The sequence below is a fragment of the Malania oleifera genome, chromosome 6, assembly GCF_029873635.1.
Source record: "Malania oleifera isolate guangnan ecotype guangnan chromosome 6, ASM2987363v1, whole genome shotgun sequence".
Classification (NCBI taxonomy): Eukaryota; Viridiplantae; Streptophyta; class Magnoliopsida; order Santalales; family Ximeniaceae; genus Malania; species Malania oleifera.
The window spans coordinates 91439587-91458599 of NC_080422.1; the positions used below are offsets into that span (position 1 = coordinate 91439587).

Here is a 19013-nt window from a genome sequence, read left to right on the forward strand (position 1 = left end):
GCTAAGCAGCGTGTGAGTAGGAAGTGAAAATATCTAAATTGGACAATGCAGCAGTGAGAGCTGAAACAGGATTGCAAGAACTTGAAGAGGGAAACCCATACCTATCCGAGGGTATAGACACTCGAGAAGAGCAACGTACCAAAGGCTCTGTAAGTGCTGCAACTGACTGAATATGGAGCGTGGTAGGATCAAATATCCAATGAACTACCAGAAGAGACTATGGGCAAGAGCGCCACGTATGCACACTACCTAGTTTAAAACGAGAACTAACTTGATGAGGATTCGAGAACTGCTCCTCAAAGGAGGGGAGAACTGCTCCCCAAAAAATAAATCAACGCATGTACAAAGAAAACCAAGAACAACCTGCCTTCCTGCATTAAAAAATAAATCTTGAACCAAGAAACCTGCTGTGCCGAGAATCACAAGGACAGAAACCTGCTGTGCCGAGACAAAGAAGCACCAGAAACAGCAAAAGAAAGCTGCTGCCTGCACTAAAATAAATGGCAAACCAGAAAACCTGTTGTGTCGACAGCCACTGAACCACATAAATACCGAAAGAACAAAGAACAAAAAGTTCCAGAAGAGAAAAAAAAAAAAAAAATACAACAACAACCACAGAAACGAGAGACACCTCCGAAACTAAGAAGACAAAAAAATTCTAAGGGAAAAAAAACTTAGCAGTCGGCCGGCTCTGATACCATGTAAAAGTATTGTGTGAATGGCTCAATCGTTTGGCCTTGAGTTCTGTATATTATATAAAGACTTTACAAGAATGATATACATGGAAAGTAAATAAGTTATTGAATGATTCTAGCCCTATACATGTAAACTATAATCTGTCAAGCCCTATACTTGTAAACTAAATATATGCTAACTGTACAAAATAATGAATTGAGAAATAAGGAAATGATTGTGGGTTGAAGCCTGAAGGAAAGAAATCTTTTGCTTTGTTGTTTGCTGTTCCGTTGACATTCCCAAGCACCTAAAGGGGCAAGGAAACAATTTTCCTTACCCCCCAAAGACACTCTTGGAATTCTGTTTTTTTTTTTCAAGCCATAGCCCCTCGCCTATAAATAGGAGGCTAGGGTGAGAGTTAAAAGACACTTAGAAGGGAGGAAGGTTCATGCTTGCAAGAAAGAGAGAGGGATAGACTAGGGAAAGGAGAGGAAGTATGACACTTCATTGCAATTAAGCATATCGGATTTCAATTCCAATCATCATTAATCCTTGATTTCCCAATTGAGTCAAATCCCCTTTAATTTGATTGCCAATCAAATCTTCCACTTTAATCCTAATCATCACTAATCCCTGATTTCAATTAAATCAAATCCCCTTAATTTGATTACTAATCAAATTGCCTCATTACTCCCATCTTTCCAAAAGCATATCGGATTTCAATTCCAATCATCAGTAATCTATAATTTCAATCAAATCAAATCCCCTTAATTTGATTGCTAATCAAATCTCCCTATTACTTCCATCTTTCTAAATGCACATCAGATTTCAATTCCAAGCATCATTAATCCCTTATTTTAATCAAATCAACCTCTAATTTGATTGTCAATCAAGTTTCTATTACTTCCACTTTTCCAAAATTTCGGTCATCAAATTCAATCATCTTTAAATTCCTTGATTTTAGTCAAATCATATCTCATCTTTAATTTGATTACAAACCAAAATTCTCCACTTTTTTATCTTTTCTAAAACAAACCAATTCTGAAATCTAATCATCTTAAACTCATCAACTTAAATCAAATCAAATTTGGGCTTTCCATTTTCTCAACCTTTTTTCAAATTTCAAACTTAGGGAGTTTCCTAGGGCCAACCCTTTTTCAAACAAGAGCATATTAGGGATTATAACCCTATTGTTTGGGACTCTTGGACGATGATCTTTCATCAGAGGACCAAAAAAGGGATTCTTTCTTCCATCTTTCTTTTCCTTTTCGATTGAGGTGCACACACATACACACATACTTAGTAGTAACCATTCTTAGAATGAGTGTTGATAAAGGTGTTGGTTGTCTGATCTCCTTTAGCTGGTCAACCACCTTCTCTATGCATAAGTGTACTCTTGAACCCTTTTTCTGTAGCTCATAAATCTCTTGGGGGTTATTCCTTTGTTTCCCCTTCAAAAAAAGATAAATAAATAAAATGGCAACTCTGCTTTTCAATCTTTCGTGTTTTGTAATTATAGTTGTTTTTCTTAGGTTTTCTTGTTTTGGAATCGTCATGCAACTTCCATTCGTCGACACCCCTAGACAAAATCCAGTGTAGATAGTGATCTCATAACAATTGGTATCAAAGCTCCAAGTTTTTACTAGGGTTTTCTAGGGTTTGCATCTTGATCATAGCAAGGATGAGTAGGTGAAGGCCAGACTCAACAAGTTCAATGGTAAAGGACACTCTAACCTACGGCAGATGAGTGTAACCAATTTGTTGGTTCAACATAAGGTTGTCAAGGCTTTGACAAGAGAGAAACCAGAGAAGATGGATGAAGATTATTGGATGGAACTAGAAGAGATCATCTTCAATACTATCTGATCGTGTTTGGCAGATTCTTTCATATTTGATCATTTTGATGTGATAAAGGAGAAAAATGCCAAGGATTTGTAGACAAAATTGGAGTGTTTGTATATGTCAAAAAGCAATACTAACAAATCGCTCCTAAAGAAGTTATTGCTGCTTCTTCGTATACCCAAGTGTAGGAATCCAAATCAACATATTAATCAGTTCAATAATATTCATAGCGATTGCTTATAGTGGATGTGAGGATTGAAAACAAAGATAAACTGTTGATGTTACTATCTTCTTTTACTTCTTCATATGAACGCTAGGTTATGACACTACTTTATGAGAAATCCACTCCAAGCCATAAATAGGTTTTTGGGATTCTCAGGTCAAACAAGGCTAGAAAGAGACTTAACAAAAATGACCATGAACCAGAGAGTTTGGTTGCCTAGGCCAAGTATAAGAGAGGAAGATTTAAGAAGTATAAGCAAAAGGGCAGATCAAAGCCTAAATCAAAGGCCAAGAACATTGAGTACTACAAGTGCAAACAAAAGGGGCACTATAAGCATGACTATCCTCTTCAAAAGAAAACAGAAGACAAGAAAGATCGACCATCAAGCTCTGCAAGTGTGGTTTCAGATTAGTTCAAATGATGAAGAGCTTTTAGCAATTGTTTCAAGTAACAATTCTTTTTAGGATACTTCATAATTTCTAGTTGCTTCTTTCATTATTACCCATAATAGGGAGTGGTTTGATACTTACAAGGAACGTGATGGTGATCACTACTTCTAGGGGAAGATCATCCTTGTCCTGTAATTGGCATTGGTATTTTGAAAGTTAGACTATTTGATAGCACTGTTAGAACATTAAAAAATGTCACATGTTCCAAAATTTAAAAACCCGCTTTCTTTATGGTACTAAGAAAAACTTGGCATGGACTTTTAGCGACTCTAGGAAGTGGAATCCTAAAAGTGTCAAAGGGTTTTATGGTGGTTATAAAGGGTAAATGAGTCGATAACAATCTGCATTGGCTATTGGGCAGTATTGTTGTGGGTAGTGTAACAACCACTTCATTGAATACAGACATAGTTGACACTACACCTTGACATATGCACCTAGGATATATGACTGAGCAAGGTATGATGGAACTTTACAAGAAGAAATTTCTAAAAGGGTTAAGGGAGTACAAATTTTATTTTTGCAGATATTGTGTTTTAGGTAAACAGTGCAAAGCGAAATTCAAGCTATCCTTCCAAAAGAGCAAAAACATTCTATATTATGTTCATAGTGATGTTTAGGGGCCAACAAGAATATCAGCTAGGAAACAAAGCTCAATATTTGTTAGCTTCATTGATGATTACTCTATGAAACCTTTTATTTACTTCCTGAAGGGAAAATCACACGTACTCTCCAAATTCAAGCAGATGAAGGCAAAGGTCGATAAACAAACAAGAAAGTTAGTGAAATGTCTCAGGTCAAATAATAGGCCAAAGTATAAGTCTAATGAGTTTTTGAACATCTGCAACTCCAAGGGAATTATCAAGTATTTTATAGTTTGTCAAACTCCACAAAAAAAATGAGATGGTTAAAAGGATGAACAAGACACTCCTTAAGAAAGCTAGAAGTATGAGACTACATGCAGATTTGCCTAAAATGTTTTGGCAGATGCAATTAGCATGGCATGTTAAGTATTAACAAGTCACCTTTTGTAAAGATGGATTGTAAAGTGGTTAAGGAAGTTTGGACAACTCAAGAGGTTGACTTCTCCATGTTGAGGATCTTCAATTGTCCACCATACACTCACATTCTTAGTAAGTTTTGATATAAACTAGATCCTAAATCCATGAGGCTCATTTTCATTGTGTATGAAAAAAGGGTTAAAGGGTTCAAGTTGTGGGATCCAAAGAACGAGAAGGTATTTCTGAGCAAAAGATGTAGTGAATGATGAGGTATCCATGCTGAAGTACAAAGAACATGGACAAAGCAACAACGTTGACAAGAAGGGACCAAGGATGCAAGTGGAGCTTGATAGAATATAGGACCACCAACCAAAGGTGCTTTAAATTGAGTAGCATGATCAACGACAATCAAATGAGCATATTATAGCTATAGATAGACCTAGACGCATTACCCGTGCACCGCAAAGATATGGTTTTGAGGATATGATCCTCTTTAGTTAGTGTAATGGAGATCCATATTCTTTCCAAGGTGCAATTTCAGGTTCAAAGAGAAATAGGTCGAGGGAAGCTATGATGGAAGAGGTGGAGTATTTACATTAAAATCAGACTTGAGAGTTAGTAGAACTTCTTAAGGTAAGGAAAGCAGTGGAATGCAAATGGGTATTTAGGGAAAAAATGATATTTCAAAAAGAGGCAGTAAACGATTCAAGGCCTGGTTAGTGGTAGAAGGATACTCTCAGAAGAAAAGGATAGACTACAATCAGGTATTCTCTCCAATTGTCTAACATATCTTCATTAGGGTTTTGCTTTCCATGACAAAGTTTGATTTGTATTTAGAGCAGTTAGGTGTTAAAACAACATTTCTTCACGGTGATGTAGAGAAGAAAAATTTATATGAGCAGTTGAAAGGTTTCAAAGAACCTAGGAAGGAGAATTAAGCTCACTAGTTTAAAAACTCATTGTATGGTCTGAAGCAATCACTAAGGCAATAACACAAACACTTAACTACTGCAAAGAATATCCATGATGTCAATGGTTTAAAATACTTCTTGAGTAAGGAATTTGAGATCAAGGATCTTGGTGCTATAAAGAAAAATTCTTGAGATGGAAATACAAAGAGATAGGAAAGATCGGAAGCTATGGGTCCTTCAAAAGGCTTACATAGAGAAGGTGTTGGAGAGACTAAGCATGAGCAATGCTGAGCTAGTGTCTAACCTATTGGAAAATCATTTAAAACTATCTTCAACACAATGTCCACAATCATAGGATGTCGTGGAGATGTCAAGGGTAACATATGCCAATGTAATGTATGCTTGATGCATGCTATAGTTTGTACTCGTCCGGATCTTGCAAATGCAATTAGTAAGGTGAATAAGTTTATGGCAAATCCAATGAAGGAGCATTAGAATGATTTGAAGTGGCTCTTTAGGTACTTAAAAGACTTTATAGATTTGGGTATTGAGTTTGGAACAGAACAAGATTCAACTTTAGTATCGACATTTGTTAATGCAGATTATAGAGGAGATTTAGATGCTAGGTGGTAAACCATAGGTTATGCATACACTATGGCAAGCGAACCTATTTGTTGTAAATCAATGTTATAGCTGTTGCACTATCTACTACTGAGGCAAAGTAATGGCAATCTCAGAGTTGCAAAGGAGGCTATCTAGTGAAAAGAATTAGTAACTAAACTTGGCATAGAGCAGCAAATTTTTCATTTGCTTTGCGACGATCAAAGTGTCATTCACTTAGCAATGAATCAACTCTATAATGCCAAAAAAAAACATATCCCGGTCAAATATCATAAGATATGAGAGTTTATTGGTACTAATGAGGTTTAGTTGGTTAAGGTGGTTACACAAGGAAATGCAACTTATATATTGACAAAGGTTGTTATTAAGGAGAAATTATTGTATTGCTTGAATTTACTCCATATTACTAGTTGCCAAATTAGATATGAGCAACTTCAATGGATGTACAAGTCTGAAAGCTCCAAGGGGGTGAATATTTACCAAGGTGAAGATTGCATATTCAAAAGGGTTTATCCATATGAAGTTTGTTACAAGTGGGGTTTCACGTCGCCTAAGCTAAGCGTAGTGTAATGATGTTTTCATGAGATTATTTTGTAGTTTTCACACGGGGGTTGTATATAACATATTTGTAGCTAGGGTTTGAAAACTAAAAGCAATTTTCATTTGAGAAAGTGGAAAATTGCAAAAGGGCTTCATGGGCATAGACACACTACCAAACTGCATAAATTAGTTGTAGTGTTCTTTGTATTGTTATCTATGTGTGCATAATCTTAGCGCATGATTTCATAATAGTGCTTTTAAGGCTATTTTCCAAGGTTACAACTCGAAGGCTGGTCTTCTATCCAAGGCTATTTGCCAAGGTTATCACCTTAGAAGGTGGCCTACTCTGAGCTTGTTTGACAAAGTTACCACCTTTGATGTGGTTTGCCCTTGAAGGCAATTTCCCAAGGCTTCCACCTTAGGAAGTGGCCTTCCATTCAATTAGGTTAGTTGAGACTTCAAAGAGATTCTTTCCCAAGGCATTGCATTCTCCCTAGGAATCTCAAATTTAGAGTCTTGCATTCCTTTCCTATGTTATATTTTGGTGATGATGAGGAAGCTTTAGGAAGGGGGTGAAGAGTAATACTTTTTACATATTGGGCTTATAATGACTCTCTTGTTGTATCCTTTTATCTTCAAAAAGCTTTGCAACCTGGCTATCTTGATTCAGGTATGTACATGAATAAATAGTTAACCTTACACAATATTTGAGAAAAATAGAAATAAATTGTACTTTTTCTATTCACTAAAATATTTCATAAATGATGAAATGGGGATACCATAATGGCTAAAGTTCTTAGTTGATAAATCACGCCCTAAGGTTATGCACACAAACACAACAAGTATGAAAAAAAAACAAAGAAAATCAAAAGAGATAAGAAGAACAATGAATTTACGTGGTTCGACAGTTTCCACGATATCATCAAACGAAACTACCTTAGTGTCTCAACCCTTAGCTACAATATGTATATATAGCCATAAATGAAAATCCCAAAAATACCCACAAATGATAATTCATTTACACTACACCCTGGCTCAAACATACTGCACCATATCGTTCGACCCCCATACCCCGCCAATGAACCCTTGTTGGGCTTGGTTTAAGTAGACAGGTAGGTTTCGCGCATGGAGGGCTCAGGAGCCCCATAGGCCCTTGAGCCCTCCACACGAAACCTCCCACTTGCATTAGGCTTCAAGTGGAAAACTTCTCTAAATATGAACAATAACAGTCTCCACCTTGGCAAATATTCATCCCCTTAGAGTTTTCAAACTTGTACCTCCCCCTGAAGCTACACATCACTAACTCAACAACTAACAATATGAAGTAAGTTCAAGCAAAGCAAGAACTTCTCCTTAGTAACAACCTTTGTCAACATCAATCAACTCTCATATCTAGTGATATCTGACTGCAATGTGCTTTGTTCGGGTATAATAAACTTGATTCATTGCTAAGAAAATAGCAGTCTAACTATCACAATGCAAATGAAAAGTTTGTTGCTTTATGCCAAGTTCAGTCACCAATCCCTTTAACCACATAGCCTCCGATGCAACCTCTCAATGCCATGTATTCAACCTCACTGGTAAATAATGCAACTAACAGTAACATGAATTTCCAAAAAATAGGTCCACCTACCATATTGAATACATAACCTTTGTTGGACCTCCTGTCATCCAAATCTCCTGTATAAGCATCAATGAATCCTTGTCCTACAGCTGAATATTGTCTTGTACCAAAATGCCAAAATTCGCAATATGTTTCAAGTACCTAAGGACCCACTTCAAAGAACTTCAATCCTCTATGACTAAATTTGCTAAAGCTTACTCACCATACTAACTACATGTGCAAAATCTGGACAAGTACAAACCATGAGATACATCAAGCAATCCATTGCATTAGCGTATGGTACCCTTGACATCTCTTCCACATCTTCCTCTAAGTGTAGACACTGCATCGAAGATAACTTGAAATCATTTGCCAATGGGATAGACACTGGCTTAGCATTGCTTATGCTAAATCTCCCTAACATCTTTTCTATGCAAGCCTTTTAAGAGACCCAAAGCTTTCGATCTTTCCTGTCCCTTTGTATTTCCATCTCCAAGATCTTATTTGTAGCACCAAGATCCTTCACCTCAAATTCCTTAATAAGGATTTTAAACCATTGACATCATGGATATTCTTTGCAGCAATCAACATATCATCAACATATAATAGTAGAAACATAAATGAATCATCAAAAATATTCTAAAATAAACGCAACAATCATACTCACAATGAGCATGTTTGATACTCATCATGTATGAATCAAAACACTTGTACCATTGCCTTGGCAATCAAATCATTCAATGATTTCCTCAAATTTGCAAATGTAATTCTCCTTCCCAATATAAATTTGCTCCTCTAAGTCACCATGAAGAAATTTTGTTTTAATATCTAGTTGCTCTAACTCCATATCAAACTGAGATGTCATGGCTAATAAAACCTAAATAAAGGTATGTCGAACAATCGGAGAAAAATACCTGATCATAGTCTATCCCTTCCCTCTAAGAGTACCCTTTTGCTACTAGTCTTGCCTTGAATCATTTACTGTCTCTTTCTAAAATATCATCTTCCTTCCTGACACCCATTTGCATCCCATTGCTTTCCTTCTTATTGAACATAGCATATAGTTTTTAGTCCCACATCGAAATGTTACAATAACCTCACTCTCTTGTATAGCTGTATACATCTCTCAAAGTTGTAAGCTAAGTACACCAAGTGATATTCACTTCCTCTTGTATAGTTCTCTCTCTTTTACTTTCTTCTTGGTATCAAAGCAAGGTTGGGTACCTTGTTTAAGGTCCCGGTTCTCAATTGAGCCGTATGCTCTACACTCGCCACGTATGTGGAGCTTGTGCATCAAAAAGCTTTATTGATAATAGATTGAGTCGTATGCTCTGTACTTGCCACTTTTAGTGGATCTTGTACATCAGAAAACTCAGTCAACTATATTCCGATGACTACGTCGACTTTTCAGCGCCCTTTTCCTGCAACTTTTCCGATGCCTTCCGACGACTTCCGAAAACCTTCCTGGAAACATTCTTCCCGAACTTTACAATGGCTACCAAGGACAGTAAATTCACCTCTTCATGTCTAAACCTTCCACGCCCGGACTTATCTTTAACTCAAACTACTCTTGTTCAGAAGGTCACCAACATTTTTTTAAATGGTGGTAACTTTCATGCCTGGTCACAGTCCCTTCGCTTATATCTTGGGGGCCGTGGCAAGGCTAAGTGATTGTTAAGATTGGAGTTTTGCCCTACTAATACTAATCTGACTTACCAACAGTAGTCCATTGACAACTGTGTCATCTTGGGTTAGATATTTGCTTCTATGAAAGATCGCCTCTATAGGATGTTCATGTTTCACGATACTATTCATAGCCTTTGGTCTACCTTGACCAAAATGTTCACCCACACAAGGTGTGAGGCTTGGATTTTTAAGCTTTATCGAGAGCTCCACCAAGCGACCCAAGCTTCTTTGGGTTTTTCTATGACTGACTTCTTCGGCTATCTCCAGTCTTGTTGGGAGGAGCTCACCCAGTATGAGCCTCTTTTGGAGTTTCTTACCGAGGCAGCAATTATTGAGGCAAAGAGCCAGGATCGTCGGCATACCTATTAGTTCATAATGGTTTTAAAACTAGAGTCCGAATCACTCCGAGCTCAGATTTTGAACACATCCCCGATGCCCTCTTTGTACGAGGCATTTGCAATGATTGATGGTGATGATCGGCGACAACGTCTTCTCCCTAGATTTGCTTCTTCTAGAGTGCCCGAGCAGGTTGCCCTTGCAGCCCCTACTAGTGCTTGGTCTATTGACTGCAAGACTCGATTTTGCCAGCACTGCCAACGGAATAATCACACCATTGAGCGCTGCTTCATTCTCCACCCTGAGTTGCAAGAGCGTAACTCCAAATAGGCCTGTCATGGTCGTGGCCGTGGCAAAGGTTGGGGACCTTCTAACATTGGAGCTATTGTAGAATCTCTTCCTACTCCTCCGACTTCTTCTACTCCTGCACCTGCTGCTGCTCCAGATTTCTTTCAGCTCCAAGCTCAGCTTACTCAGCTTCAGTCTCAAATTAGCATCATTGCCTCTGCTGCACCGACTGCATCCTCCTCTACGACCACCTTTGCGGCAGGTAACCCTACTGCCCTTTTAAGTAAGTATGGCATGCTCGGTGGCATACCTGTTTGGATACTGGACTCGGGGGCGAACAACCATTTAACCAGTGAGGCATTTTTCATTACATCCCCTGTCCCTTCATTGGTTCGTACTATCCGCATTGCCGATGGTACCTCTCATTCCATTCATACCCAAGGCACTGCTTGTTTATCTTTGACTCTATCTTTATTCCTTGTTTATTATGTTCCACAATTTTCCTATAACTTGTTATCTGTTAGTCGTATTGCCAAAAAATATAACTATGTCGTGGTTTTCTTACCCAACTCTTGTTACTTGCAGGACCTGACTTCAAGGAAGAATTTTGGCAGGGGCTTTGAAAGGGACGGGCTCTACTACTTTGGCAATCCACCTTTCTGTCCTACATCCTCTTCTGGCTTTCAAGCATCTGTTTTGCCTTCTAATGTTTCCTTTGTTTTCTCTTTAAAAACCTAGGATTTGTGGCATGCCTATTTGGGACATGCAAATTGTAAATATTTGTGTTGGCTATTTCTAGAATTTAATAAAGCTTGCAAGAATTTTAATTTTCAGTGTGCTACTTGCGAATTATCTAAGCATGTTCATTCATCTTATCTATCTCGAATGCTTGTTCTCTTGCTGCTTTTGATATTGTTCATAGTGATGTATGGGGTCCCTCCCCTGTCTCCTTACTCAGCATCGATATTATGTCACCTTTATTGACGATTACTCCCACTGTACCTAAGTATACCTCATGAAAAATAAATCCGAAATTTTCACTCATTTTCAAGCTTTCTAGTGAATGATTAAGACTCAATACAATATTGTGGTTCTTATCTTGGGGTCTGACAATGGCTGTGAGTACCTCAGTAATGAGTTTTGTGCTGAGTTGTGTCAACAGGGTATTCTCCAACAGCTGACATGTCCCTACACTCTTGAACAGAATGGTGTGGCTGAACGCAAAAATCACCACATCATGTCTATTGTCCGTTGTCTTCTTCGGGGAATGCAAGTCCCCAAGTCTTATTGGCCTCACGTTGTTCTCACTGCAGCCTATCTTCTCAATCGTACCCTGAGTTGTGCATTACAGAATTTTGCTCCACTTCATCTTTTGCATCCTAACAGCTCCCTTTTCTCCCTCCTCCCTAGAGTGTTGGGATACGCCTACCTTGTTCATGACCGAAGGCCTTCTCGGACCAAGCTTGATGATAATGCCATCCAGTGCATTTTTCTACGATATTACTCTATGTCTAAGGGATATCACTATTACGATCTTGTTGGTCGGCACACTTATCCCTCTCTTGATGTCATGTTCCATAAGTTTACCCCCTTCTACACCGACTCCTCTCCTTCCATATCTCTGCCAGTGCAATCTCCACTTCCTCGACCTAAGCCTTTCTTTCTCCCATCTTTACAAGTGCCCTCTTCTCCGGTGTCGTCTTCATCTTCTGAGCATCCTACCTCTACCCCACTGGGCAAGACCATATCTCTCTCATTCCACCAGATTACACTCGCCGACCGCGCCCTTTGGAGCCTCTGTCAGCATCTTAATCGAGCTCAGGTATGTCTCCTATAGTCCTTCATCCCACTGCTCCCTCCTCACAGTATCCTTCTCGAATCCGTCGCGCTCTAGATAGACTTTCTTTAGCCTTTCTACTGACTACCCTATCTCCCAATATCTTTCTTATTAGAATATTTCCTCGAGTTATCGATCCTTTTTGGGACAGGTTGATGCTATTATCATACCTCGCTCAATTCATGAGGCCCTCCAAGATCTCAAATGGGTTGCAGCCATGCATACTGAGATGGAAGCTCAACAACAGCAACATACTTGGGATCTTGTTCCCCTTCCTTCAGGTGCACACACAGTGGGCTATAAATGGGTGTTCACAGTTAAGCACCATGCAAATTGTACTGTTGACAAGTATAAAGTCCGCTTGGTGGTCAAGGGTTTAATGAGATTTCAAGTCAGGATTTTCATACTACATTTGCTCCTGTGGTGAAGCTTACTACTGTTCGCCTCCTGATCTCTTTGGTAGCTTCTTTCACTTGGTCTTTATATCAGCTTGATGTCAAGAACGTCTTCTTAAATGGTGATCTTACTGATACTATTTACATAGATCCCCCTCCCGGTTTTTCTGCTCAGGGGGAGTATTCTGGAAAGGTGTGTAAATGCGCAAGTCCTTATATGGGCTTAAGCAATCACCTAGTGCATGGTTCGAAAGATTCAGTGATATGGTTCTCTCTACGGGATTTATTCAGTGCAATTCAAACCACACTTGCTTTATTGGGCATCTCTTTCATGATCCTTGCACCATTATCTCTGTCTATGTGGATGTTATTATTGTTATAGGTAATGACTTGTCTAGAATTGCTCAAATTATAAAGGACTTGGGGAACACCTTTGACATCAAGGATCTGAGACCCCTCAAGTATTTCTTGGGCATTGAGATAACACACTCCCACAAGGGCATTTCCCTCTCTTAGTGGAAATATGCCCTAGATCTCCTTATAGACACTAATACGTTAGAATGTCGGCCCGCTTCTACGCCCCTGGATCCTAATATTTCCCTTTCTGCAGAATCTAGTGATCTATTGACAGACCCTTCAGTTTATTAGAGACTTGTTGGTCACCTTATCTATTTGACCAACACTCGGCCTGATTTGACCTATGCAGTGAGCCTAGTAAGTCAGTTCATGCATTCTCCCCGGACTTCACATCTTGATGTCGTCTATCACATGTTATAGTATGTGAAGACCTCACCTGGACTAGGATAATTCTATTCATCTGGAATACAACTAGGTCTTTCCGTGTTTACTGATGTTGACTATGCTGGGTCCAAGACTGATAGACGATCTACCTCAAGTATTTGTACATTCAAGGGTGATCATCTTCTTTCTTGGAAGAGTAAGAAGCAAGCGGTGGTTTCACGTTCTTCTGCTAAGGCTGAGTGCCGTGCTATGGCACAAGGTACTTGTAAGATCCTGTGGCTACGCTCTCTCCTATTTGAGATTGGCTTTCCTGTGACCGACTCTTCTTTGTTGTTTCGTGACAAGAAGTTTGCTATATCTCTCTCTTCTGATTCAGTTCTGCATGAGAGGACCAAGCATATTGAGGTAGATATTCACTTCATCAGGGAAAAAGTTCATTATGGGATTATCTCTCCCCACTTTATCTCCTCCAAAGGCCAGGTTCCTGATGTCTTCACCAAGTCTGTTGGCCCAAGTTTATTACAAATTGCTCTCTCCAAGCTTCGACTTGTCAACATCTTTGTTTCATCTTGAGGGGGAGTATTGAACATAGTGTGTAGTTTTTAGTCCTACATCGAAATGTTAAGATAACCTCACTCTCTTGTATAGCTTACATCTCAAAGTTGTAAGCTAAGTACACCAAGTGATATTCACTTCATCTTATATAGTTCTCTCTATTTTACTTTCTTCTCTTCTCTTAGGAAGTTCCACCAACTCCCACGTTTGATTTTTATGCAAAGACACCCCTACCATTAACAAGAGCAAAGGAAACCATATCTTAGCAATGCATGGTTAACGCATTTGGGTCTGTCTATAGTTACACCATGGTCACTCGATTGCCGTTGATCATGCTACTCCACTAAGGACACCTTTGGTTGTTGGTCCTGTAGTTTACCAAGTTTCATCCACACCTCTGGCTCTTTCCTATCAACTTTAGTGTGTTCTCCATCTTTTTTGTACCTCAGCATTGATGCCTCATCGAGCACCACATCTCTGCTCATAAGTACCTTCTTATCCTCTGGATCCCACAATTTGAACACTTTAACCCCCTTTCTATAGCCAATGAAAATACACCTTTCAAATTTAGGGACTAGTTTGGATCAAAGCTTGCAAGGAAAGTCAGTGTATGCTAGACAACTAAAGATCCTTAATGTAGAGTAGTCAACCTCTTGACATGTTCGAACTTCCTCGGCCACTTTACCATCCATCTTTGCAAAAGGTGACTTGTTAATAATATAAAAGATTTTGCTGACTTCATCTTCCTAGAAATTCTTGGACAACTTTGCATGTAGTCTCACGCTCTTGACTTTCACAAGCAGGGTCTTGTTCATCCTTTCAGCCACCCTATTTTGCTATGGAGTCCAACAAACTGTGAACTATCTGACAAGTCCCTCAGACCTACGAAAGTTCAAAAACTTATTAGACTTGTACTCCAACTGATCACTATGAACATAATCTAGAATGTCTCTACTCTTCTAGGAAGACAACTTGAATTTCACTCTACCCTATCTACCCAAAACACAATACTTGCAAAAATCAACTCTGCACTCTTTTAACCCTTTTAGAAACTTTTTCCTTATGGAGTTCCACCATACCCCGCTCACTTATATATCCGTAGTGTATGTGCTTGAGTGCAGTGTCAATTGTGTTACTATTTGTGAAGCGACTACTACACTACCCACAAGTAAATTGCCTATTAACCCCATACAAATTATTATCAACTCATTTACCCTTCATAACAGCCATAGAATCCTTTGATTCCTTTAGGATTCCACTTCTAAGAATTACTGAAAACCCTTGAAAAATCTTTTCTAAGTAACCTAGAGAAAGTAGATTCTTCTTCAATTCTAGAACATGTCTAACATTTTGTAATGTTCTAACAGTATCATCAAACATTTTAATTTTTATAATATCAATGCCAATTATAGGACAAGGATGATCATTCCCAAGAACTACAAACCCACTATCACATTCCCTGTAAGCATCAAACCACTCCCTATATAAACAACAATGAAAGGAGTAACCAAAATCCATAATCCAAATATCCTAAAAAGAATTGTTACCTAAAGCAACTAGCAAGAGCTCTTCATCATCTAAACTATTAGCCACCACACTTACTGAGCTGGAAACTCGGTCTTTCTTGTCTCCCACTTATAGTATCCATTCTGTTTGCACTTGAAGCATTCAACATTTTTGACCCTTAATCTAGACTACGAATTGCCCCTCTATATATAGTTCTTCTTGGATCTCCCTCTCCCATGCTCAGTCTTGGCAACTAAGCTCTCTAGTTCATGGTCCTCTTTATTGAGTCTCCTTCTAGCCTCGTTTGACCAAAGAACCCCAAAAACCTTTTTATAGCTTAGAGCAGATTTCTCGTAAAGTAATGTCATGACCAAGTGTTCAAACAAAGGAAAAAACAAAACAAAACAACCTTAGGGCTTTATTTTCATCTTTAATCCTCACATCCACTTCAAGCAAATCGCTAAGAATATGAATAAACTAATTCATGTATTGATCCAGATCCTCACCCTCGGGCATATGAAGAAACAACAATGACTTCTTCAAGAGCAATTGGTTAGCTTTGCTTTTCAACGTATACAGGCTCTCCAATTTTGTCCGTAAACCCTAGGCAATTTTCTCCTGTATCACATAGAATGCTACAGTATCTACCAAGCAAAATTAGGTAGTACTAAAGACAATTTGTTCCAGTTCCATCTAATGATCTTCATCCCTCTTCTCCAATTTCTCTCCTATCAGAGCCCTATAAACCTTCTATTGACAAACATATCTGTTACCCACATCTACCATAGGCTAAAGCTCCCTTTACCATCGAACTTTTTGACTCAAGTCTTCACCATGCTCATCCTTGCTGCAATCCAAATGCAAATCTTAAAATCTAGCATGATCCTGGTGCTTTAGTGCTCTACATAAAACCTCCACTTGCAATAGACTTCAACTGGATAACCTTTTTGAATACGAGTAATAACTCAACAACAGCATATAAATATTCTGCCATAAGGTTCTTATATCTTATCTTTACCTTTCAATGTCACAGCCTGCATCATAACTGCTACAAGTTGCCTTCTAGTCACCTCTTACCTCATCTATCCTTAAGGATTGAATTTCATCGAAAGATGATGAGTAGAGGCCATTGCCTTTAATGTGTTTAAGCCTGAGCTTCTTAGTATGATATTGTTATTCTACTACTAGAAATTTGGTCATCATCGTTACGTGATATTGTAATTGATTCAAATAATCATTAAAATTATAAATTTAAAAATTACAAAAGAATACAAATTTAAAAAAAAAAAAAAAAAGAATAGAAATGGAAATTAATATCAATTTTCTTCAATTAATATGTGTCAAAACTCATTGTTTAGTGATACAAGATCAATCTTATTTTACATAACAATTGAAAATAATAAAAATATTTTTGAATGACTTAATATTTTTTTCAATTTTTTGGAATTTTATAGATATTTTCATTTAATTATATTTTAATTCACATGAATATTTTATTTTAATATTAATTGAAAAGTATGTATACTATCAATAATTTAATTCAAAAAAAGTTAATATTAAAGTATTATGTGGCCATAACATAACAACTTAAAATCATAAATTTTAATTTTTAATTTTTAATTTAAAACAACTGAAAACTAATAATAAAAATAAAAAACTAAGAACATAACAAATTCATGATTCTATTCTACTTTTACTGTGTAAAAATGAAAATAAAACAAAAAATAAATAAAATAATGGTAAATAGACTTTAGTTAAGAAGTTCTGACAAAATTTTAGTAATTTCTTTTACTCCTTAAAAAAAAATGTGTACCGAGTTACTCAAACTAGTGTACGCCAACACAAATCCAACTTGTCATTCAGGCATGCCCTTCGGATACAAACGCAGCGAGAAAATATCATAGTGCAGGAAGATCATACCTGCTGTGGAAAAAATATTCTTAGCTGCTACTTTTCAATATGCAAATAATTCATACCTTGCTTTCAAAAATAATAATAACAATAACAATTCACACCACGTGGCATAACCACCGTAAAGGGCCAGCTTAGGCGTATTAATCATGGAAGAGGCATAATCATAGTCCAAATAAAATTATTTAAAAAATAAACAACCTATCGCCCTCTTCCTGTTTCACAAACAACAGGTGGCACACCCCATCACCCCCCCGGGGCCCACCAAGATGCCCATTTCCAACCAATACGATCCTCCTGATCCTTGCGGCCGGTCCCACTTTCAACCACCGGAACCCCTGCGTGATTACAAAATTTTATATGCCCAAATTAACAATCGAAAGTTCCCGATTCATTCGCCGACGATTTATTTTCATGCTTTTCTCTGTTGAAACGAACGGTGGTGATGCGCCCGTGACGACCACCCTCACCCACCCCCGTGACGATAGCTGGACAGCCATGCCCCACGCTCAGAAACATCGCACGACACCCAAGGACACGTGTCCCGAACGAAATGGAAACGCGCCATAAATTCTCTCCTGATAATAAATGGTCTCTCTCTAGGGGACCACTCTCCTGGTGCTACGTGTCATCTTTTTAGGAGCACATATTACTTTAATTTTAAATTAACTTAGTTTAATAACCATAACTAAAAAAACCACCAAAATAATTCTCTAAATAACAATTTGAAATACCAAAAAATTAAGAATAATAAATGAACAACGAAGAAGTAAGAATTCCAGACGCTCAGCCTGCTCGTTCCGTTACTACTTGTTACATTCTGAATATTTTACGATTAGTTTTGCTTTTTTAGATTTAATTGAGAAATAATTAATGTAAGCATGAGAAGTAGTGGATTAGAGTAGGTGTGTAGTGTGCACCTGAGAACCGCCGTGACCGTCGTAGACGCCGAAGAAATGGACGGGCGAGATCTCCGCCGAGGCTCGAGAGAGAGGCGCCGTGCAGCCGCCAACGCGATCGCACGAGCGGAGCATGAAGCCGGGGACGACGGCGACGGCGTCCTCCATCTCACGCCGCCTCCCTATCACCGAGGTGAATCCCCAAGTCACGTTGCGGTTGCTCTTCCCGACGCACTTATGCCTCGCAACAGCTCCCACGCTGCCGACGGCATCGCCGGAGGGCGCGGGGTCCAGAGGCCTCGGCACGACGGCCTCCGCCACCGCGGCTGCGGGAATCTCTCCGGAGCTGCTGCTGGTCGCGGAGATGTCGCTGAGGCTGGTGGTGCTCGGGGCGTCCTCCGAAGTCCCGAGCATGGACGACAGGCCGGAACTCGTCGACTCTAGGTCGAGCTCGGATAGCAACTCGACTCGCCGGAGATCTTCGTCCTCCGTTGCCTTCATAACCCACGCATTCACCAAACCGGCCCCCGTGCGCGTGCGAATCGCGAGGGCAAAACCGCCAACAAACGCAACAACTAGCAGAGAAACACGGAGAGGGAGAGAGAAACGGAGGGCGGTGATGGGATAAAAGAAGAGGGGAAGCACAGTGAGGTGTTGACACGTGTGACAACATACGAATCGATGACACACGCACCCGTAGCCAATGAGAAAAATAGGCAGTAATTATAGAGTCGTACTCACTCGCTTTTCGCTGCTCAGCCACGTGTCCCTTTTTTGCGCTCGAGGTCGAGTCATTGAATTATTATAGAAGAAAACGATTCTCTACTAAATGAAGTGTCAGGGCCTTCCTGCACCCGCAATCTCCCGCCCTTCATCCACGGCCTAAACGTCTCTCTTGCTGACGTGGCGCACAGGACGCGTGACAGCAGGGGCTTACTGAAGATCTGCTTGCAGCGGACTCGCACCGATGCGAATGAGGAATCTAAGGTGTGCATCG

The 19013-nt window shown here is 39.1% G+C and overlaps 1 protein-coding gene across 3 annotated transcripts in view; it reads right to left on the minus strand.

Annotated features, from left to right (window-relative positions):
• The window catches only part of LOC131157832 (protein phosphatase 2C 16-like), a 53422-nt gene extending 34714 nt beyond the window's left edge, over positions 1-18708 (minus strand). For 2 of the 3 annotated variants that reach the window (XM_058112234.1, XM_058112233.1), the window contains exon 1: positions 18038-18679. In XM_058112234.1, coding sequence (XP_057968217.1) covers positions 18038-18517 — 480 coding nt within the window. In that variant the 5' untranslated portion in view covers positions 18518-18679. Of the gene's footprint in view, positions 1-18037 lie in introns of all 3 variants that reach the window. The other variant, XM_058112232.1, reaches the window with a different exon arrangement.
• Between the last annotated feature and the right edge of the window lie 305 nt (positions 18709-19013).